Source organism: Chelonia mydas, chromosome 7 (genome assembly GCF_015237465.2).
Source record: "Chelonia mydas isolate rCheMyd1 chromosome 7, rCheMyd1.pri.v2, whole genome shotgun sequence".
Taxonomy (NCBI): Eukaryota; Metazoa; Chordata; order Testudines; family Cheloniidae; genus Chelonia; species Chelonia mydas.
Window position 1 is genome coordinate 4,413,398 of NC_057853.1, and position 24,668 is coordinate 4,438,065.

The following is a 24,668-nucleotide window of genomic DNA, read 5'->3' on the forward strand; positions in this document are numbered from 1 at the left end:
TTTCACTCCGAATATAGTAAATGTTACATGTCTCTTTGTTTATCTTTAAATTTTGCTGAATACCGATAGCAATATTTGGATTTTTTTCCATCGTAACGTAGATATTTTTGAAAAGCAGGAGAATGCAGAAAATACTGCAGCTGTAGCAAAAAACCATATGGGAGGAAAAACACATCACAGGTACCTGAAGTGAACATAAGCCACATGTAATCTTCAGAAGGACATTAAATAAAATACATAAATGTCTAATAATGCCTTGAATGATGCAATCAGACAATAGTAACCATCGGGCAATAAGTTAATGCACATGCTGAAAATAATCACACTTGTGTTGCTCTACATTACATTTTCAAAATGCCAATTTGCAAGCATTATCTAATTACGGCCTGAAAGCACAGGGATTTTACCAGTTGAAGTGGTGAATGTAGCAACATTGAGACCCCAGAAATAAGAGGGCTTGTCCAGATGAATAGAGCAGCTGGGCTGTAACTCTATAGTGCACTAGCATGTCACACACTGTTTGTCCATGTGGACCCTGCTACCACACGCACAAAGTTCCAGTGTGCTTTGATTGAGGCTACATCTGTGCTACGGCACTTACAACGTCACAGCTGCATTGGCGTAGCTTGTGCTTGTGGTGGAGACAGGAGGGAGCACTCCCGTTAATAACTCCTGCCTCCATGAGAGGTGGTAGCTATGTCAGCAGGAGAAGCCGTCTACACCAGCATTTAGGTAAGTGTAACTTACATCACTCAGCGGTGTGGATTATTCACACCCCTGAGCGACGTAAATTATACCAAAGTAACCTGTAGTGTAGACAAAGTCTTACTCCACTCTGAAATAGGATTAGGTCAATGAACATTAGAGAGCTTTTAGCTCAAGGTAGCAGGTTCCACACAGATATTTAGACCTTATCTGCGCTACAGGTTACTTTGGTATAATTTACGTCGCTCGGGGGTGTGAATAATCCGCACCGCTGAGTGATGTAAGTTACACCGAACTAAGTGCCGGTGTAGCTTGCACTGTGTCGGTGGGAGAGCTTCTCGCAGAGGCAGGAGTCCCTGAGTCAATGGGAGCGCTCTTTCCCGTCGGCTCAGAGTATCTCCCCCAGAAGCATTACAGTGGCACAGCTGCATCGTGCTGTAGTGTAGATGTAGCCTCAACGTGCTGCAGATTTACAGCCAGTTTGCCGTGCACTAATTGTTCCTCTAGACAAGCCCTGCCTGTGGAGGGTACCCAGTCTTACCAGGACTGTCCTGGTTTTTGATGATGTCTTGATTTCCGAGGAACTTCTTTCAGAACACTGGAAATGTCCTGGGGTTTTTATTGCATCAGTCAAGACGTTTGGTTTCTTCATCATTCAAAGTGTTCATGATTTATTGCCGTACTGAATGGAAATTGCTCTGTGGTTAGCAGTCTGGTGGAGTGACTGTGCCATGTTAGGAACAGTGTTTGGAGTGAAGAGAAAACTCAAATGACACTGCCTAAGCTGGTCTTTTGCTCCAAGTGAATGTTAATGATGCTCGTATAGTATTTCATTACAGATTCACTGGGATACTACTGTACTGTAAATTAAAAAGGAGAAATTCCTCCACTCCGGGAAATACACCTGTGTCACTGCTGAGTCATTTTTTAACGTATACTTTGTCTTTTGTGTGGCGATTCTGTGACTCTTAAAGAATGCGTTGCCACAAAAGTGCTCCAGGGTTTGATGGTCTCCTTATCTGACAACTCACAGCTACTTTCATTTTTAAAATACCCCCAATTAAAATACTCCCAAAAGTATAATTGACAAAATGGTACTGTAACTTTGTGCTAAAGGATAGCTCTGAAAAAATGCATTACAAGGCCAAAAACACTACTCATATTTGTAATATCTAGGATTAAGTATGTTGTGTGAACAGTTGCACCCAGATATCGGTAACAGATATGCTAGGATTTCTTGTAAGTATATACAGTACAAACCATGCCACTCGAGAACTCCAATAAGGCACATGTAAAATATTCTATGACCTGAGGTTGAAGATGGAGTTATGGATCTCACAGTCTCAGATATGAAACATATCAGGCATATTTACAGAAAAAACATGGCCTAGCAACTCTGAATATCTTTCTCTTTCTACAGATGATATGGAAGCCATTCCTGTCAAACAGTTTGTTAAACATATCAGTGAGCTCTATTCTAATAACCAACATGGCTTCTCAGAAGACTTTGAGGTAAGTTTCATTAACCTTTAAAGAAATAGCCTTTTCCTAGCATAACAAAACATTCTGTGTACACACAGTAAGGGACAAGCTGTAGTTTATTCCAGTCACAGTGGGCCAGGGTTTGCTACCATCGCTCACACTGAATAATACCTTACTTCCTGAGTTGCCCAGGAGGAGTAAGGTACGATTCAGGGTGAACTAGGGTGGTAGAATCTGCCCCTTAGTAAGCAACGTTAAACAGGGACACGGAAATTGCTGTTCTTACCTGTTTATGTTGGGCCAGATCCCAAAGTCCTTATTCAGTTTTCTACTCACTCCTTACTCAGAAAAACGCCCACTGAAGTCATTGGGCTTTTTGTCAGAGTGAAAAGTGAGTAAGGGCTTCCAGGTTGGCCCACAGTATTTATATTATGCGAATATTTTAAAATATCTAGACCAGATTCTGATTGGAGTTACACCAGTGTAAATCCGGAACACCTCCATCAGAGTGAAACTGAGATTAGAATACAGCCCTTTCTCTCTCGAAGTCCAGATACACGACACTTATGTATTCTACACCTAGTAACAAACAGCTTTTGGAGCTTAGCGATCAATAAGGGATTGAACCTGCAATTGTTACACATGCTGAGTAACATAGGTAGCGTCAGTGATGCCCCTGGAACTACTCACAGGAGTAAGCCCTAGTGGGTGTGAGTAAGGGTTGTAGTCCCAGGCACTACTGAGTGAGAACAGTTATTCTGTAGCTTGCGTTAACAGGAGTTCCTTTCAGTCAGTTCACAATTGAGGCTGGAAATATTGGCACTTAAGAGGTATTTTCAGCTGAGAAATCTGGTAAATGGTATGCAGCTGTGGCTTTGCCTCCACTGAGGGCACGATGGGACCACGCTGGGTGATATTCACCAGTATATGCCTATTTTAAAATGTTATGGATGGATCATAAAGACAGCTGTATTTACAAACACGACAACGGAGCAAAATTGGTGGTCTCATATCTAAAGCCTCGTCGCTGAATGCAATAAAGACAAGACTATGTGCAGGAATTGTCTTTTATGGGATCGTTTAAAACATTTACTGCCTCTGTTTGGTTGCAGTCTGTGTGAGTGGCTGCATTGTCTGATACTCGGAAACTGTTGTGTAAGTCATAGACATTTTGTATTCATGAGAACGGCAAATGGGTGAGGTGTTAAAGTGATTTAGTTCAATTGGCTGCTGGCTGGATGGCTGAGCAGGAATATTGAGGCATTTAACAATGTTGATGGTATTCAGGACAAACATTTATCCTCCAGAGAGTAGAATTTGATCAGAATGATCAAATGCGACTCAGTCTTCTCAATTATTTATGAATTGAGCCCCCAGTGCTATTCATCACAGCTGGGTTTGACACCATTTAATTATTCAAAATAATCAGCTACACATCTGTAAACTTGATCTGACTTAATATAGGCTTTGCTTCAGCTGTCTCACAGTCATTCCTATTAACAAACGTTGGACATCTTCCACCTGTGTTTTTGGCAGAGGAACACACTGCGGTGATAGCCCTTTTCTTCCCTTCGTACTGGAACTCCCCTCTGTGACTGGTGCCCCACGGTAGCTCATCAGGAGAGAGAGCCAATTAGTTCTCTTCTTGGGGATTCACAGTCTCCTATGAAGGGAAGTAATTTTCTTTGTGGAGTACTTACTCCCTAGGCCAAATCCTGCTCTCTGCCCTGGTGTATATCTGGAGTAATTCCTTTAAAGTCAGTATAGTTACTCCAAATTTATACTGATGTAAGAGAGAACAGAATTTGGCCCAGGTTTCCTTAAAAACAAGTAAAAATGGAATCTCTTCTCCTGAAAGAGAGGTAGAATGATCATCTTGAAAAGATAATGGGTTGATGCAGTTGTGGCATAAGGTCCTTTTGTGGCATAAGGTCTCTTGTTGACTCATGAAGGGACCTGATTCTCCTTAGACATCAGTGGAATTGCTCGTGATTACACTGGTGTGAGAGGATAAGGAGGGTGGGGTGGTTCGATAAGAACAGAGGGTAATATTTTCAGAAACACCTAAGTGACTTAGAAGTCTTAAGTCCCATTTTCAGAAGTGGCTTTGTGTCTTAGGAGCCTACATCTCATTGACAGAGTGATTCAGCCTCCTTAGTGTCTAAGTCATTTCTGAACATGGGACTCATGTTCTTAAGTCACTTAGGCGTTTTTGAAAACTTTACCTTCTGCTGGAAAATGAAATTGGACAAAGAGAAAACAGGAGCCTGGACTCTGAAAGAGTTGTACCCAGCACAGGAAAAAGAGTAAGTTTTGCAAAGAGAGACAGCCCTCTTCGTGGATGGGGACATTTGAGTGTGAGAGGAGGTCCCGAAGTAGCTTCAAAAATTCTGCGGTAGGAAGTTTTTCCCCTTTGTGTCTTTGTGAAATAGACTGAAGAGGGAAATGAGCATGCTGGGAACACTTGAGGTCCGCCCTGTGTAGAAGGCACAAGTCGTGTTATGTTTGATTAATCTTTTTGGTATAAATCCTCTCCTGTGTTTTTGGGAGCTTGCCTTGAGTTGTATTGGGAGCTTCCTTGTATAAGGAGCATTCCTTTGGAAGCAAAGTGTCCCAATACTCAAAATTGCCTCTCTCTTAAAATGAGCTATAATTACATTGAAATATTTTGTGAATATGCTTGGGGAGCATTTTCTATGAAAGAAGAAAAGGACTTTGAATTCACAAGCTTCCCCTGGAAGGTAGATCCAAAGTACATCCATATTCCCAACAGGGAATCATACTGCAAGTCGATGCTTTAGTGTCTAGTTAGCTAGTCTTTCTTACGTAGAGAGAATGGTTAAGGTTAACCTTGAAAACAATGAATTTATTATTTTTGAAGTAACTAGAAATTAAAGTCCAGAACCTGACTGACCAACAAAACAGCCTTTTAAACTGATGCCCACAATGGATGGTTGTCCATGGTGCTTTCTGAACCTCCTCTTGAAATTTCTAAAGTAGGATTTCTGGTCTTGCTCCAATTCTGAAGAATATAAATGAATAACAATAAAATTCCTGTGAAATCCAATGGGATGCAACGCCCTTGTTGCATTGCTACTTAAGAAACCGCTCCAGCACCTTTTCCCTACGGCACAGACGTCCTAGGTTGCATCTGGTCCATTGTGTCTACACTGCATCTTTGGAGTAGGATTTGGGTGTCCCATACCCCAAGTACATTGCAGCAATGCTCTGTGGTATGCTGCCAGGGATTTTGGGAGGTGCTTCTGCAAGTATGTAAATCAGCAGGCCATTCCAGCCCACTCGGAGGAGGGGGGAAAAAGGAGCCCAGTCGGACTCTCTGGGGTGTTGCTGGATTTGGCCCTGAGAGCTCCTGTGTATATGAGGCGATAGATAGCTCTCTGCCTCCTCCTAGAGTGAAGCTCCTTCTCCCACAAGGGACCTTCTCTTTCTATCCTCAGTTGGGCCTATTACTAGAGTAAGACAGTGAGTTTTGTTAGCATAGCTGTGTCCTTTGGCTCTAAGAAAGGGATATTAGATCAGGAAGTCTCCAAAGAGCCAGCTATGAATTTTTATAGCATAATACACTATTTGGATTTCATAGATCAGATAATTTTATTTGCCACCTCCAGTTCTTTAGTGGGTGGGTCAGCCCTGCTGCTGGAAAGATTAGATTGGGTAAATGTAAACTTCTCAGACCTGTCTGCTGCCGGTAGACACATGGGGATGGTGATTCACTGCCAATTTGGAGTCTGAGCAGGCTAGCTGAACTGAAGGCAGCCTGTCTACCTCCCTCGCCACATAAATTGAAAATATCTTTATGCTCTAGTGACACCTTCTCAGAAAGCTCTGAAATATAAGAAAACAGCATAAATCCATATCTTTTGAGATGTGGCACAGATCTGCTAACTTTGTCCTTGCAGCTGTTGCAGTTTGGGTGTCACTGAATCTTTATTATACGGTGATCCATAATGTTTCTGTTTCTGAAGAGCTCTGTTGAAGATTGAGAAATCACTGTGTTCCCAAACTTTTCCTGATGTCAATGGGAGTTAGACACCTGACTGTCTTTGAGGATCTGGCCCTAAGGCCTAGTCTACACTAGAAGAGGTTTGCCAGGATAACTGTGCTAGAATAATTGTATCGGCACACCCTCCTATCGTAGACACAGCCAAAGACAGGATTTTGCTGGTAGACTTGCATCGACGCTAGGGCTTTTGCCAGTATAAAAATGTCATTAAAGAAAAAAAATCACACTCCTAACTGATATTTCAAAACCAGCAAAAGTTTTAAGTGTAGACCTGGCCAAAAGCTGCTACAGTCAGAGATTAACATTTTAATATCCCAGTCTGTGCATTTCCGTATTGTATTGAACTTCTGAGGGATAGACTGGAAAGACCAAAGATGCATGTACTGTGATGCTACCTGATGGAGGAGCATCCATATTCCATCATAGACTCTTCCTGAAATCCAATATTCTTGTTACCTAGTTTGAATGTTTAACCCCAGGAAACAGTTTTTGTAAATTCACAAACAAAATTCAAGGGAAACAGTACAGAAGGGTAGCCCAAATCCTGGACTTTCTCTTACTAATTGTGTATCTTATGGTAGCACCTGAAGGCCTTGATCCAGATGAGGGCCCCATTGTGTTCAGCGCTGTACAAACAGACGGGTTGACCTGCTCCTAAGAGCTCATGCGCTAATGAAAGAGAAGATGCAACAAGCAAATGTAACAAGACAGTGAATGTGAGGATGGTTGTCTCACCGCCTATTATCACTTCTATATTAGCTTGTGTAATTTGTTTTGTCCCTGCTTCTGTATAGACTATCCCCAACCACCCCTCTGTCTAATGTTATTGAAGGATTTATACCTGTGCTAGATTCTTAAAAGATTCTATGCTATACCTATTGCTAGATCCTTGCAAGCTACTGGGTGAGTATCAGTATGTCGTCTTAGCCTTTGCCGGGATAAGGCAGGACCCGCTGCAAGAATTACAAAAAGTTGGCAGACAAGAGTCCTATGATTTTGGGGCAATGATAAAAATGATCTTAGTGATGAATGAACTCGTTGCTTTCATCCTCAACATACCAAAATAATTTTCAAACATAACTACTGATCTTTTTTTATATATGCCTGTAAATAAAGCTCCTTTAATCTACTCACGTAACCTCCCGATCGTTGTTCATATGCCTAAAAATCTCCTGATGATAGGAAGGCAACTGACCTAAAATAATGGGAGACATGTAATGCCCACAGAATTCAAGTCAAAAGACTGGGTTCACAATCAGCCATTCCAGTGAAACTTTTCGCTCATTAGTTCACGTTACCAGATATGTAGCAATTCGATTTTACGCTTTAATTTTGTGAAAATTCTTTGAAGTTAAAAAAACTAATCTGTAACTTGTTTCGGAAAGGCAATGAAAATGAGTCATTAAACCTTGGTATATTAATTCCCAATTAGTATTTGCGTGGACCATATAATTAAAAGCTAGCCATTATAGCACTGAATATAACATTTCTTACAGTAAGTAAAGGTTGATTAAACCCAGATACTTTGGGTTCTTGAGTTGTCAATAAGTTGAAAAGGACACAACAAGAGAATTATCCACTGATCTTCAAACACTACTGTGTTCTGAGACGTTAAACATCAAAGACACCAGTACATTAGCTAGACTGAATTAAATTCAATAAAAAGAGACCGAGGAGAATTTTTAAAAAATGCTCCAGACCCCGTTGCCCACAATAAGCCAACAAGAATCCTTTCAGCTAAAACCTGAAGTTCTTACTCCTTACACAGTCAAACTGATAGTGGAGTTTACCTGAGTGAAAACACAGAGTAAGGATGTCAGGATTTATTTGGCCCCAAATTAGTGGTGTTTTACATAGAGCAGCAGAATAATGTAGGCATTAGAACCTGCAGAATGGGCATTGTGAGAGGATAAGTAACTAGAGTTCCACTGTATCTACCTACATCATCTCCTGTCTTGTCGACTGCAACCTTTTGCCCCTGGCCTCTGCGACACCCACAACACCTCATGAGAAATGTAGCTGCTCAGATCATCTACGCTGCCTGCCATTCTGAGAATGTCACACTCCTTTTTGATTCTCCACTGGATTTTCCACCCCATTTTAGGTTTCTTATTCTCTCCTTCAAGGCCTTTCATCACTGTGCTCCTACCTACCTTTCTGATGCTATCTCTTACCATGTCTTCCCTTCCACTGGCTCTGTCAGCCCTGATCTCCTCATCTCATCTGTGTACTTCTCAGACAACAAAATAGTTTTGTACTTTTTCCCACACTGCCCCTTCTGCAGGGAACACCCTCCCTGAACTAGTTCATAAGGCAACAGTCCTCCTTAAAACACTTCCTCAAGATCCATCTCTACCATTAATCCTGTAGGAAGTTAGCCATCTAAGGGGGACATTTAGAGAGAAATGATAATTATATTTTTAGAAACAGTTGATTTTTTTATTCCTTTGCCACGTGTTTCCTGAGACTGCCAGCTCTTTGAGGCAGGGACTGTGTCTCGCTATATGTTGGAAAACACATGAATGCTACTGTAATGCAAATAATAATAATGACTGTCCCATGCTGCTGGTGTGATTGAGGTAGCTTAGGGAAACTTGTGCCGGAAGAAGAGTTCCTACTGTAGAGAAAGAACCAGAGCTCTTGTAGTCTTTCAGTGACACCGGTTCTATTCCTGGGGAATATCAGGTCTTTGTTTGGTGGCCTATGTGAGACAAACTGATGTCCTCAGTCCAGTTCTTAGAGGAGGATGCCCACATCACAAAACCCCAATCACACTCTCAGCAGAGAGGGCCTGGAGACTACACTGCCCTCTCTCCTTTAAGCTATCCCATAAGAAAAAGAAGTCGTGGCATATTGGGAGGAAGGTGGTGTCAGGGAGCTTTGCCTCTAGGGGTTATTTGTACCCTGGATAGGCAGAGGACTTCAGTCTCCATTTTGTTTAGTTCAAAGGCAGTAACATTCTCTTCAAGTTTTAAGTGTTAAGAAAAGACATCTTCAAATAATCAGCTCTCACTGTGTCAGACCTCTTGTTCCATGGCCATGTTTGTCACCAGCTTATGCATGATCTCACCTCTCTACTAACTTTTTGTTAGCCATCTGGGAGCATAGTGTGGTTAAGAAAATAGTCACTTCACTTCCCAACTCAGAGATACTCACAGTTCTTCGCCACTCCTTTTGGTTCATGGCATAGTTTGTAGGTTTTGGAGTTCCAGTTCTTTTCTCTTCAGACATCTCTTGACACAGTCTTTCCATCGTACACTTGGTCTTCCACATCCTTCTTGCTGTCCTCTTCTTCCAATGCTTTCTTTGCTGGTCATTCTTCTCCCATTTTTATCACATCTCCAGTCCACCTCAAATATGTGCTCTCCAGCCCATCCATCGCTGAGAGTCCCATGTTAATCTTTTCTCTAATTTCTACCAGGTGCACTGTGACTACCCTCCGCTTGCCTGCCATTCACCACACTTACCTGTATCTTCTTTTCTTCCATCTCTGTAAGACCCGCCATTTCCAAACCATAGAGCAGGCAGGGACAAACACACGCAGCATATGCTTTTCCTTTCTGTTTGTTACTTAACTGCCAGTCCCACAGAACTCCTGCCATTTGGGTTCTTCTTTTCAATTCTGCAGATCTTTCTCAGGTGGCACTAGGAGTACTTCCCAAGTGCACAAGTGCCTTTTCTGATTCAGCTTCTCTCCTGAATCTTCAATGAGTACTTCTTCAGCCACCTTTCCTACTTGCATAACTTCAGTTTTCTTTCTGTGTTACCTTCAAACCATGATTTTCAGCCAGAGATGCCCACTCTGGTACCATATTTATCAGTTTCTCTTTCCTGTCAGCCAAAAGGGCCAAACCATCAGTATACATTAGTTTTCTCTGTCTCCCCACAGGCTTGTTTCTCCTACTAATTAACTCTATAACTAGGGTGAAGAGAAGTGGACTCAGCATCTGCCTTGTCTCAGTTCCACCGTCACCTGAAAACTTGCTGAAATTCCATGTATTGTTAGCTCTTGGCCAGCTTAGCTCTTGGCCCTCGATACAGCTCCTCTATCATCTCCACTTCTTAAAGTCTCCCTCCCATCCACCCATCTCAATATTCCAAACATCAGCTCCTGCAGAACCAACTCATATGCTTTCTCAAGATCCATAAAAGCTACATAGCAGTAATATTCTCCATTTATCGTTCTTTCACACTTGTCTCATTGCAAATATTGTGTTTATACTACGCCTTCACTGCCTAAAGCCATGTTGCTCCTCTTCTTTATTTTCCTCCACCTTGCACCTCAACCATGCCTCCAAACTTTCTCAAGGACTTTGAGACGCTGACTTAACAGGTGATGTCCCGATAAGTGTTTGGATTATTTACATTACCCTTACCCTTCCAAAGAGGCACTATCAATCCCATTCTCCTGTCATCTGATATTCTTGCCTGATCCCAGCAAACCCATAGTCATCTGTGAAGCCACTTTGCTCCAGTATGTCCAACTTCCTTGATTATATCATCTTGACCAGTCTTCATCTTCTTCGGTGCTGCTTCTACCTCCTCTACTGTGATCGATACCTTTTGAGGTTTCTCCATAATTGTTGGTGGTGCTTGCATTTGCAACTCCTTCTTCTCATTTAGCAGCCTTTGACAATTTTTTTTTGTACTTCAACCACCTCTTTAGGGTTAGTCACCACACAGTTCCCATCCTTCACACACAGATTTCTTCAAATCTTGTATTTCATTGTTTCTCTCTTTTAACAACCCCCAAACCAATTTCCTGCTATCATCTTCTCCAGCTTTCTGTATAATTCCTCCCAAGCATCCATTCTTGCCTTGGCAACTGCCTTCTTAGCCTCTTTTTTTGCCTGTTTGTATGAATTTTGTATTCTCATTATCATGACCTGCTGCCTCAAACTCTTTGAATAATTCTTTATTCTTTTTAACTTCTCTTGTACATGTGACTTCCACCACCAGCTTGTTCTCTGAAAGTGCCTCATCTCTGCCTCATGTTACTTCCAGTGCCTTAATGACTTCAGTGTTGTTGGCAAAGCATGAAAGCCTTCCTTTACTTTTTGGCAGAACTCTTCCTTTCTCCCCCTCTCCCTCTTACAAAACCACCAATGCAATTTCTTCCTCAATTTCATCTTCTTTCCTGTTATCTCAAATTGCCGTCAGATTTTAGCTATTAATACCTTACCTTGTTCTGGCACATATTCACTTAGTGTAACCTTTATAGCTTTCACCTTTTTCATGTGTTTCTCTTCTTATCAAAATATTGTCTACTTGGGTTTTACTTTTTCTGCTGTAGAATGTCACCGTGTGGGATTCTCTTATTTTCAAACCATGTATTCACCACTGCAAATCCGTAGAACAAACACCACCCAACCCACTTCTCTCCTTCTGCATTTCTTTTATCAAAGCCAAATTTACCCACCACTCCTTTCATGGACAGCAAGTTCATATCACCCCCAACCACTAACAAGATGATACTGTCACTCATAACCACACACTCTGCTAGCTCATTGCTAATGCTCTTCTTCTCTTCCATCGGTCGACCTCATTGCACAGCATATGCTGACATCACACATAACCCTACTCTCTGTCATCAGCCATAGTGCTGTCAGTCGGTCTCTTCTTTCTACCCTCATGACACCCTGAGCAATCTCTGGGGTCACAATAGTAGCTACCCCATTCATTTTCTTTTTCCTCCAGGCCAAAAAATGTTAAATCCACCTTTCAAGATTTTACTTTTGCATCCACACCACCTAATTTCCTGGAGACATAGTATATGGATTTTCCTTCCAGTCATTGCCATCTCTCCTGACCTACCTGTTAGTGAACCTACATTCCACGCTGCAATTTCCAGGTCTTTCCTAATGTGTTGCTGTTGCCTGCGAGAGGGCACATCAGCTATCCCCAATGTGGTAGCATGTTTTAAATGACTGGAGCATGAAGAATCCATAATACATGAAGAACCTAGGAACTAAGTAGCCCACTGGCACTGGCCCACTTTGCTGGCACACTGGCAGTTTTCATTCAGAGTTTACCTTCTCAATCAGCTGCCATCCAAAGCTTCCAAGCCTGATCCACCCAAATCTGAGAGGTTTCAGAGTAGCAGCCGGGTTAGTCTGTATCCGCAAAAAGAAAAGGAGTACTTGTGGCACCTTAGAGACTAACCAATTTATTTGAGCATAAGCTTTCGTGAGCTATAGCTCACTTCATCGGATGCATGCAGTGGAAAATACAGTGGGGAGATTTATATACACAGAGAACGTGAAACAAGGGGTGTTACCATACACACGGTAACAAGAGTGATCAGGTAAGGTGAGCTATTACCAGCAGGAGAGCTGGGGTGGGGGGAGATCTTTTGTAGTGATAATCAAGGTGGGCCATTTCCAGCAGTTGACAAGAACGTATGAGGAACAGTGTGGGGGGAGGGGAATAAACATGGGGAAATAGTTTTACTTTGTGTAATGACCCATCCACTCCCAGTCTTTATTCAAGCCTAAATTAATTGTATCCAGTTTGCAAATTAATTCCAATTCAGCAGTGTCTCGTTGGAGTCTGTTTTTGAAGTTTTTTTGTTGAAGAATTGCCACTTTTAGGTCTGTAACCAAAGAGTGACCAAAGAGATTGAAATGTTCTCTGATGGGTTTTTGAATGTTATAATTCTTGACGTCTGATTTGTGTCCATTTATTCTTTTACGTAGAGACTGTCCAGTTTGGCCAATGTACGTGGCAGAGGGGCATTGCTGGCACATGATGGCATATATCACATTGGTAGATATATTGGTAGATAATCTGAGAGCCATTTCCGCCTCTCGGGGCAAAAAGCTGCCCTACCCTCAACACTTGTCTGCCAAGTTAGCCACTGGCACTTTTTAGGTTGATCACTTATACCACTCAGTCCCCGAGCTGTATTTGCCACTCAGTGAGTGTTAACCCCCTCTACCATAAGGAGATTACGATTGGAAATTTCCCTTTCCGGAGCTGAAGCTATAGTGGCATTATTCCAACTCCTCCAGTACTTTTAAGGGCAACATAAAAAAGGTTAATTAAAGTGATTAACCTTATAAATCATTCCCTTCTGGAAAAATCCTATAGAAGTTAATAGAAAGTGATACATTTACAATGCAGTATTTAAATCATCATGGAGAATTCCTTAGCAAGGATATAATTCTCTATTAAATTCGACAGCTCTTTAGAGTACTCTCTGTAGAACACTATTGGATTCTTCTCTATTAAATTCTGCAGGAGTTTTCTGTAAATGTTGGGACACTAATAACCATTTTTAAAAGGTTCGTAATGAACATAAGGAATTTAAAAAAAATGATGAGTGCCATACAATCATAGAGGAATGACACGATCTAAAAGTCTAAAATGCAACAAAAATGATCATCAGTTTTCCAACTGTGGTTTAGACTGAACTGATGTTTCCTATTGTATAACCAGAGCACCAGAAATGAGCATACTCCTCCCGTCTTCTGCATACTGGCACTGCAAGGCAGAATTAGAAAAAGTGCACACATTAATATGAAAAATTCTTTTCCTTGCTAGAAATGAAATTCTGTCCATTTAAACCAGCTGATGATTCAGCCGGATTTCTTTGTCTTTGCTGAGATCATCCCCTTGACTGTAGTATGTTCTTCCCTATGGAAGAGCAAGAAAGGCAACTGTTCACTGGGGAGCGCCTTGTGAATATAAAGCCACAAAATGTACTTGGATTTAGAATACTTTGCACTTTTAAAATGGAAATGCTGTGGAAAATATCAGAATTACTATGCAACCCCTTTGTGAAATGTCTGCATAATTCTGAACTCTGTTACATCTGCTGTTTGTATAGCATTTCTCTTGATAATTTTCTCTGTCACTTAGCTCCTGATCTTTGTAGCAGCTGTGCACTGCTAATGACTTCCTTTACTAGGCAGGTTCTATACGGTGGTTTTTTAAGCCTCTAGTACAAAATAATTTGGTACCCCATAACCTTGGGGAGAATTGGGTTTTGGGAAGGGATTTCTTGGGCCCACAAAAATCTTTATAAGCATAGTTTCTTCTAACATGTATTTATACAAACATGCATTGAACTATTTTCAAAAAGTGTGGAAAGAAATGGAATAACAATGTTAATGCTAAGATGCTAAGCTCTTAACTTTGTCATTAGGATCTTTTTTCTGGATGTAAAAGAGTGGTAACATTTTGAGATTGTGATTAAGCACATGAAAGAAAGTCTACCTTGAACGTGATATTGCCTATGAGTTAATTGATTTAAATATCACCCCAGATTAGGACAGGGACATGTCAGACTGGCGAAGTCTGCAAAACATCCTCTGAAACCTTGTAACTCTTTCGCTGAATCTGGCAGAAGGCAAATCTCTGCTATGCTAATGCTGTGAGGAGAAGACACCCACTCTGCTGTTTTAACAGACCCACATTGTATGGTGTAATTGTGCGTGCTAGAATTATGCTGAGAACTGAAAGTCAGTAGGAGTCAGGCACCTAAACTACTTAGACATTTTTGTAAACTCCAGTAGGCAGCTCTCTGCATTTTGAGGCACATAAATCCCTTTGTACCTCTTACCCTTGTTCTGTTATATAAATGAGATGAATTGCCTAAATATATGGACCTAAACATGGATAACATTAGATTTTTCTTTCAAAAAAAATGTTTTTACTCTTCAGTCATTGCCATCAGTTGTATTTAATGTACTTTTCATAAACATCAGATCTAGTTTTAAAAAATTAGATTGAAGTCAATCCTGTGCAAAAAGCTAACAAATTACCACTACATCACTTACATTCCTTTAAAGCCATATTTTGAAGGCAACATAAATAGGTACACAGTAGGGCTGGTCAAAAATTTTCTAATTAAATTATATTTTGGACTACATCTCCCATGATGCACCATGGCCAGTGACTCCTCTGACACACCCCTTCTGGTCAAGAGAGTAGAAACTGGTGCATCCTGGGAGATGTAGGCTGTCTAGAAAGCTCAGCTTACAGAGGAGAAAAGCACGTAAACTATGACTTCTATAGAGTGACCAGACAGCAAATGTGAAAAATCAGGACCGGGGTGGAGGGTAATAGGAGCCTATATAAGAAAAAGACCCAAAAATCGGGACTGTCCCTATAAAACTGGGACATCTGATCACCCTAGACTTCTATCAGTGGTGCCATTTTGAATTGAAATATTTTTTGAAAACTAAATTTGTCAACATTTTCTGTGGGGGAGAGAAAACCCTAATCCGACCAGCTCTAATCCATAGGCCTTTCACTGATCTTTGCAGGGGGGTGAATTCTACCCATTCAGGAGACCTGATTCTGTAATCAGAGACCAGGACTCAGTTAACATCCCTGATTTGAACAGAATGTGTCTTACTGGACTACATTAAAAGATTACAACAAATAAATCAAACACTTAAAATTTGATGTTTAAACATGTTTGCAAAGAGCTGTTGTTGTTGTAAAATGAGACAAACAATGTTTTTGTATTTATGTATTTTCCGTCTGAATAATTTTGTCACTAGGAAGTGCAACGCTGTACAGCCGACATGAACATCACAGCAGAACATTCCAATCACCCAGATAACAAGCACAAGAACAGATACATCAACATTTTAGCATGTGAGTAAGCATTTACAGTAAATACAGTACATAAATTGGACAAGGCCCTCTGTTCTAAGAAGGTCAGTGCATGAGAGGAAAACCCAGGTTGTTTAAAATTAATTTTAATCAGAGAGGGACAGCAATTGACAATTACAATTCTAGTCTTGTTGAAGTCTATGTGAGTTTTGCCATTGACTTCAATGGGGCCAGGGTTTCACCCACACTTTTTACTGGGAAAACGTTGACAGTTTGGTGTTAGATATTGCAAGTTTAGCTTACAAAAGTAGCAGTCCTGCATAAGACAATGCAACTGAATAATTAAGAACAAATTACTGGCAGAACTCTATATGCTAATCTGAAAAACGACTTAAGGGAGATGTGTGGTGGATCAAAGTGTTTTATTGATGATCCTTGGGATTCATTTATCTTCCCAAATATGCTAAAGCTGAGATCGGTATGTCTGTCACATTTCAAACTGCTCCACGAGAGAGAGCGACTTGGACAAACAATGACCTTCTTAGCACATTGCAGGTCTCTCTCATCATCCTTCGGAGAATTGCAAAGCTGAAGTCTGTTTCAGGACTGCAAATTATTCCGAGTCTGAGCTGGGAGGTGGAATAACTTTCTCTGTTGTCATCTCTCATGTAGAACTGATGGGAGATTGGCAGTCAACACATATTGTATAACAGTACTGAATTCCTGCTCCTGTAAAGGGCACAATGCAGAGCTTTGCACTCAAGAACACCAAACGCAAATGGGACAAATCCAGCATGATTTTAATTGTATAAAAAATACAACCCTCTGACTTACATCCTCTGAGAGGGAGGATGGCCCAGTGGTTAGGGTGGGTCTTGGAAGACACCACGGGAGTGGAGAGACCTTACAGGCACTCAGATACTACGGTAAGGGGGCGGTCCTTCGATAGGTCCCCCTACTCCTAACACACCTACTCCTCCCATTTCATACTTCTTAAAGGGACGCTGTCACATACTAAAAAAAAAACAAAACACTCCTCATTTGTGTACAGCCCAAGGTTGTGATCCTGCAATCAGATCCATGAGAGCAGACCCTTCCCTTTCCATCACTGTAAAGTCAGTTTACACAGGTTATGTGCAGGCAAAGTGAATATCACCCATAAATAGTTAGGAAATGGGATGGTTTACCTGCATTATTTTTAATGTACTTTCCCTTCGTGCTTCTCTGCTGTTTTTTCTCATAGATGATCACAGTAGGGTGAAACTAAGGCCTTCTCCAGGAAAAGATTCTAAGCACAGTGACTACATTAATGCTAATTATGTTGATGTAAGTTGTTTGAATATTTTTTCTCCTCTCTCATTTTAAATACATTCATAAAAGGGGATATCTATCCAATTGCTCCTTATGAAGTGTTTGTGTTTTCTGACTTCCCCTGGACTCCTGCTACAAACTCCTCAAATATTCAGAACAGGAAAGGAACCTCTCTTTGTTACCTGTAAATTATTAATACATCTGCCTTGCTGCTGCTTTCATCTTACTTTGCATTTTGGTTTTCTTTGAAGGGTTACAACAAAGCAAAAGCCTATATTGCTACCCAGGGACCTTTAAAGTCTACATTTGAAGATTTCTGGAGAATGATCTGGGAACAAAATACTGGAATCATTATCATGATTACAAACCTCGTGGAAAAAGGAAGGGTAAGGGACTATGTAGCTTGTTAATGGCTGCCCTTTTCTATTTAATATAGTGAATTAAATCCTGCCTTCCGATTCATGAATGGGCAGAATTTGACCCATTAGCTTTAAATACACAAATAACGTCTTGCTATATAGTGTGTAAATACCAGAGCGGAGATACAAATTACTAGGCATGATCTTTTACCCTTTCTAATAAACTTTAAATATGTTTTTAATAAAACCAAAATGACCCCAACCCATCTAATTCTCCCTTTATTCAGAGAAAATGTGATCAGTACTGGCCAACGGAGAATAGCGAGGAATACGGCAACATTATAGTCACATTGAAGAGCACAAAGGTACATGCCTGCTACACCGTCCGCCGTTTCACAGTCAGGAACACAAAAATGAAAAAGGTGAGTGAGCCCCCTCTGTTCATGTTAATTTCCTGTTAAGTGCAAGCATCATGCCAGCAAAGCCAAGGGGTCTTGCCTGCTATGCGTACAACTTTCAGTAGCTGGCTGGTGAGAAATAACTACGTGAAACCTGGGTTACTGGATATCTGGCAAAAGCATTTACACTGCATTGCCTGCACCCACAGTGGGGAGCTGTGCAGTGTTTCTTTTCCATCGGGGGAGTTCTCATGGCTATTGTTTTCCCCGCTCTCCTGTGCATTTCTCGCTGGGGACTCTGTCTGCATCAAACAAGAGGCAGAGCCTGGGGAGCAGGGGCACGTCTCCATTTTAGTCTCAGCTGACACATGCTTGTTTGAACATGTTGATAGAGTCTGAAGTAGTTCCAGGCCTCCCCTTTCCTAATATTTATCTCCTTGTTGGGTACGTTTTACATACAGGGTCAGAAAGGAAACCCCAAAGGGCGGCAGAACGAGCGAACGGTTATTCAGTATCACTATACACAGTGGCCTGACATGGGAGTGCCAGAATACGCTCTGCCTGTGCTAACCTTTGTGAGGAGATCTTCGGCCGCCAGGACCCCGGAAATGGGACCCGTGCTTGTACACTGCAGGTATGGCAACTCTGGTTAACTAGGGCATGGAAAGCACACTTGGGATGCAACAGGTAATGTAGGTGGGTTCTTATTAACAAGCAAATACAACAGATTATTAACACAACAGTTCAAAGCAAAATGAAACTCATCTCAGTGCAAAGCCTTTGAACCACTTCATCCAAGCAGTGATGCATCGGTCTTCTGCAAGGTGCCTACACAGGGGTGAATTTCAGATGCAAACAAAGGTGCTGGCAAAGCACATGAACAACTCCACACACTTGCTGTTTGCACTGGACATTTCTAAGGTTTGTTTAGAAAATTCCAGCCATCCAACCAGGGAGTAACGATACCGTGTCTCTCTAGGCTGACCAGTCATGCTCTGTGAATAAAGATGAACGAATAATCAAAGACCTAGTTAAGGAATTAGTTTGCAAACTAGCCATGGTCTGAAAGATGTTAGCATTGATTGTATGGCAAACAGTTCTTGGGAAATAGTCTGGTCGCAGATAAGATAATAGTCTCGACCAGCAGATCGAGGGACGTGATCGTTCCCCTCTATTCGACACTGGTGAGGCCTCATCTGGAGTACTGTGTCCAGTTTTGGGCCCCACACTACAAGAAGGATGTGGAAAAATTGGAAAGAGTCCAGCGGAGGGCAACAGAAATGATTAGGGGACTGGAACATATGAGTTATGAGGAGAGGCTGAGGGAATTGGGCTTGTTTAGTCTGCAGAAGAGAAGAGTGAGGGGGGATTTGATAGCTGCTTTCAACTACCTGAAGGGGGGTTCCGAAGAGGGTGGAGCTCGGCTGTTCTCAGTGGTGGCAGATGACAGAAGAAGGAGCAATGGTCTCATGTTGCAGTGGGGGAGGTTTAGGTTGGATATTAAGAAACACTATTTCACTAGGAGGGTGGTGAAGCACTGGAATGCGTTACCTAGGGAGGTGGTGGAATCTCCTTCCTTAGAGGTTTTTAAGGTCAGGCTTGACAAAGCCCTGGCTGGGATGATTTAGTTGGGGATTGGTCCTGCTTTGAGCAGGGGGTTGGACTAGATGACCTCCTGAGCTCCCTTCCAACCCTGATATTCTATGATAACTTTCATACAGGAAAAGCAAGTAAATTCTGTGGCTACATTATTTGCTATGAATAGAACACCCAGTGCTAGCAATGGGGGAGCTCTCACAGATGTTAAGGTCAGAATAAAGATCGTCTGACCATAATGGTCATCTAGTCTGACTTCCTGCATAGAATTTCACCTGCAATCACTGGTGTTAGCACTTGCACTCAGCAGGGGGCATCGCTGCAGATGTCCTCAGAAGGAAGCTAGAGAGGGAAAAGGAAACAAACATTTGGAAACATAGCTAAAATAAGCACACATTTTCATGTGATTAAAATCCTAGAATGCATGTAACATGTTACTTAAGGGCTTTAATGATCAGGAGGGTCAAGGTGTTCTAACAAAATTTAGGGACAGAAATGTAGGAACTCTGTTTTGCCATTGCTAACATTTAATTTCATACAGCGGAATTATCAGGGTTTCTTTCCTGTCCTTTGCAGTGCTGGTGTGGGCAGAACGGGGACCTACATTGTGATAGACAGCATGCTGCAGCAGATAAAAGACAAAAGCACAGTTAACGTCCTGGGTTTCCTGAAACACATCAGGACACAGCGCAACTACCTCGTTCAAACAGAGGTAAAGGCTGGAGCGATACTGAATTCAAAGCAGTGTTCGTTTTTATGATGCGATCAGAAAGGAAATAGGTTTTTCAGTTACCTCTCTCTCAATGTGGAATATGTTTCAGCTGGCATTTTGGTGACTTGGAATGTCTTCTTTCAAGACCAGAAACTTTTGATTCCTCCCTTGACTTCTTAAGTGTTGTTGAGATTATACTCGTGAACGTATACTCCAGTCTGAGCAGTATTTATAGAGTGAGCTTGCTGTAAAAAGGAAATATAACCATTTCCTTCAGTGTGCTGTCCGCCTTCATTTATGACTCTGCTCGGTGTAATTGTCTCCTAACTCTTAAACTGCTTGCTCTGGCCTTTCTAGGAGCAGTACATTTTTATTCATGATGCCTTGCTGGAAGCCATCCTTGGGAAGGAGACTGAAGTATCTGCAAACCAGCTGCATAGTTATGTTAACACCATTCTTATACCTGGAATAGGAGGAAAGACACGACTAGAGAAACAATTCAAGGTAAAGGTTTATCAGGCATCAGGAGTGATTTCACCCCCACCCCCACAGCTCCCTATCTTTTATCACATGGAGAGTCTTTGCTATCATATCTAATCGGCAGAACTAGAGGAATCTGAACCAAAACGCTGCGTCCAAGCACCCCTGAATTTTGGGCAAGTTTCAGATTGAACAACCTTAGTTACAGTGATGTAAATCAGGACTAATGCTATTGAAGTCAATGGAGTTATACTAGGGTAAAACTGGTGTGAAGAGAGAGTTGGGCACTCATTTGAACTATGCTGCTGACCCCTCATTCTATAAGGAGCTTGAACCAAAATGGTGAATCCAAACACTCCTTAGATTTGATTAGTTTTCGATCTAGATCAGGATCCAAACTTGGTGTCTCAGACCCATCTCCAGTTAAAACAAATGGAAATGGTTGTTGTTAGCACAATTAAAAACATCAGTATTGTACATACGGGATTAATTAGTTTTCTTGAGACTCTAAAAAAAAAACCCAGCTGTTACAGCTGTCGCTTTTCCAGGAATACATTACAGATAATTTTCATCATTTAAAAAAAAGTTTGCTGTTTTCTCACATTTAAGAATTAAAAGCCTCCAGCCATTTAAGATTTTCTGATTACATTTTAGATACACATTTAAAACTACTTTGTGTGTCGTTAGGTGAATCTGTGCAGACCCTGTTTTCATAGATAAACTCCCTCAGACAAATACCAGCTAAAGACTTGAACTCGTTAAACAAATTAAACCGGGTGCCAAATGATTCAAAAAATGAATAGCCCATTTCCTGAATTCCCTGGTGAGACTCTGGGTTTCTGTAGCATTCATGACATTCCAGGTACTTAACAACCAAATAAAAAAAATTGCATGAGGAGAAAAAAATCAGCACAGAAAAAAGTTGAGATTTTTTCCAAGTGGTAAATAATAACTATAAAAATGTTTTTTAGAGAGTGGTGGCAACAAATTCAGAAATACTGAAGGGTATGTCTACAATGCAGTACAACAACCGCAGCTGGCCCAGGTCAGCTGACTCAGGGTCATGGGGCTTGGGTTTCGGGGCTATAAATTATTGTGTGGACATTCGGGCTTGGGCTGGAGCCTGGGTTCTGGGAGCCTCCCTGCTTGCACTGTCTCAGACCCCAGACTACAGCATGTGTCCAAATGTCTACACTGCAATTTTATAGCCCCGCAAGCCTGAGTCGGCTGACCGGGGCCAGCTGCAGGTGGTTTATTTTTTAGTGTAGACATACCCTAAGTGTCTTAGCCACCTAATTCCCATTTTAAAAAATGACTTAGATGCTTAGAAGCCTATGTCCCAATGAGACTCCTAAGGGCCAGATGTATAAAGGGATGTAAGCACCTAAAAAAGCACATAGGCACCTACTGGGATTTACCAAAACACTTCAGTAAGTTAGGTACCAGTAAGTTAGGAGCTTTTGAAATTGGGACTTTAGCTCCTAAAGGTATGTCTACACTAGGACAGCAGGTGGAGCATAGACACCGCGTGCCCAGCTAGCACCAGTGTAAACAGCAGTGTAGACAGTGAGGTATGGCTTAGGCAAGTAGCATGCCCTACACCTGAACCCTAGGATTTACATCCTGCACTGCTCTCTATTTTTAGCAGTGTAATGTCTCCCTGCCAGAGCTTGTCCTCACCATAGTGAAAGGCTCCGGCAGCAGGAAAAGGCTCTGGTAGGGGGAGCAGCTTCTTTCCCCACTGTCTCTCCCCGCTGGAGCCTTTCACTGCTGCATGTAGCTACAGAGTGCAGTGACAAGGGTGGACACAGCTGCCTTTCTCGCCGATGCATCCAATGAATTGAGCTGTAGCTCACGAAAGCTTATGCTCAAATAAATTTGTTAGTCTCTAAGGTGCCACAAGTACTCCTTTTCTTTTTGCGAATACAGACTAACACGGCTGCTACTCTGAAACTATCATAAGTGTAGACCAGGCCTACGTCACTTTTATATATTTGAAAATTTTGCCCTGGGTGAATATTGGCAGCTCTTTGATGTTACTTAGAGGTTTGGAATATCAGTAGAGAAGGATTAATTGGCAAATGGGGGACACAGCACTTGGTTCTGGAGTGAGAGTTCTGAGCGAAGGGGGAAACCTTTGTCTGATAGGCTTTTTTTTTCTTTTTTAAATGGTGGCTGTTTCAAGATGTTCAGAGGTTTGTAATAGCCCTGATGGGGATGGGATAGTGCAGGTCTGGTAATCAAGGATGCTAAATGCTATTTTATCACAAGGTTCTGCAGTTTGTCCCAAGATACCACCGTTTATCACGTGGCTAGAACTTCCACACAGTGGAGGATTAGCCACTGGGCCAACAGGGTCTGTGCTCAGGGGCCCCGGCCAATTGGGGATCCCTGGAAAAATGGGCACTGCCCCGACCCACTCTGCCTGCCCGGCGCTCCTGCTGGAGAGCGGGGTCACGGCACCGGGGCTTGCCCTGCTACCCCCACGCCCAGACCCCGATCCCCAGCAGGAACGGGAGGGGGCCTGCAGGCAAAAGGGGTGAAGCGGGGCCCCCACTTGCTCTGGCCCAGGGCCCCACAATAGCATAATCTGCCTCTGCCTCTACATACATGTAGAGAGCCAAATCGATCGTTAGGCAGAATATTCCAGTGCCGCCCCATTTAATTTAATGCCCATTGTGTATCTGATCGAGAGATCTCTTTGATGAGATTGCTAAACTGCTATTCTCTTGTTGATATTTTAATGAATAGAGCTGGTCAAAAATTTTCAACCAGAATCTTTTCCAGCTAAAAAATGGAGTTTTGTTGAATATAAAATCACATGAAAATGTTGTCAGCTAAATTTTGAATTTTTTTTAGTGAGAAATTTCAAAACTTTTAATTTCAGTTTTTGAGAATTTGAAATTTAATGTTCCCCTTCTTCTTTCCTTTTTTGCCACTCAAAGCAATAAAATTAATAATGTACAGGTTTTTTTCCACTTTTCCCATGCGCTTTTTACCTTTTTCCCCACTCTGCAAAATTTCAAATCTTCGCCATCTCTGGGAAAAATTACAGAAGAGTAAAAAGAAACTCTGGCACTCTGAAACTTCCAAAGTTGAGGAAGTTTTGAAAAGTTAGAGTGGGAAAAGGAAAAATAGAGGAAAAAATTGAAAGAAAAAACAAAACAATACCCCTCAACATCATTCATTCTATTGCATTAGCTGGCAAAATAAATAAAAAAGGAGAAAAGGGAGAAAATAAAAAATTGAAATTTTTTTAAAAATTGTTTTTTCAAAAACCAAATCAAAACATAGTTTTTAATCAAAATTTAAGTGACATATTCATTTAATTTTGTTTAGAAATTTTCCCACAAAAAATTTAAAATGAAAATTTTTCATTTGAAATTATTTTTGTGGTGGGGAAAAACAAGGTTTAGGACCAGCTCCAATATTGACAACATACTTTTGCTTCCAACAGCATTGACCCATTGTAATTATTCTTGATATAATAACTGTGTAACTTCAGAAGTGCTGCTCTCAGAGGAGGATAATGGTACAAAAGGAGTGCAGTGTATCTGCACAATTTTCTTTCTCTTTTGTCTTTCCTTTTCCATAAGGTACATCAAACTTCAAATGCCTCCAGGGTATTCCATCCTGCAGAAGCAGATATGAGGAGCTTGATTCTCCACTGGGCTGGAGCGGAGAGTTGGCACTGACAAAATACCAGTCACCATTCCCTGATTCTTCACCACCTGGTCCCAGCATAAATTAAAGCTGCTTTGACTTCTCCCTGTGGAGAATTAGGCGTAAAGGAGCCTCGATCTGCCACTCCCTCTGTCCTCCCCCTGACCGCTTGCTTCACATTCCCTACCTCCCCTTATACTGAGCAGTGGAGTTCTGGTCCAGAAAGTCCAGAGCCACCTTCACCGGATTTGCACTAGCAGTGATTTTCCCCACACAGGGGGATACTCCAGGACAAATCTCCTGCCACCTCAGCTTCATTCTGTGCCACAGAAGCGGCACAAAGAGAACCTGGCAGACTGGAGAAGGTGCCCCAA

General features: G+C 41.7%; 1 protein-coding gene across 7 annotated transcripts in view; it reads left to right on the forward strand.

Moving 5' to 3' along the window:
* Positions 1-24,668, forward strand: part of PTPRG (protein tyrosine phosphatase receptor type G) — a 610,647-nt gene that overhangs the window by 568,426 nt on the left and 17,553 nt on the right. For all 7 annotated transcript variants that reach the window (XM_037903818.2, XM_037903817.2, XM_037903820.2 and 4 more), the window contains 8 exons: positions 2,126-2,217; positions 15,721-15,817; positions 17,019-17,101; positions 17,338-17,472; positions 17,733-17,867; positions 18,305-18,477; positions 20,016-20,151; positions 20,509-20,655. In XM_037903818.2, the coding sequence (XP_037759746.1) occupies positions 2,126-2,217; positions 15,721-15,817; positions 17,019-17,101; positions 17,338-17,472; positions 17,733-17,867; positions 18,305-18,477; positions 20,016-20,151; positions 20,509-20,655 (998 nt within the window). The remainder of the gene's footprint in view (positions 1-2,125; positions 2,218-15,720; positions 15,818-17,018; positions 17,102-17,337; positions 17,473-17,732; positions 17,868-18,304; positions 18,478-20,015; positions 20,152-20,508; positions 20,656-24,668) is intronic.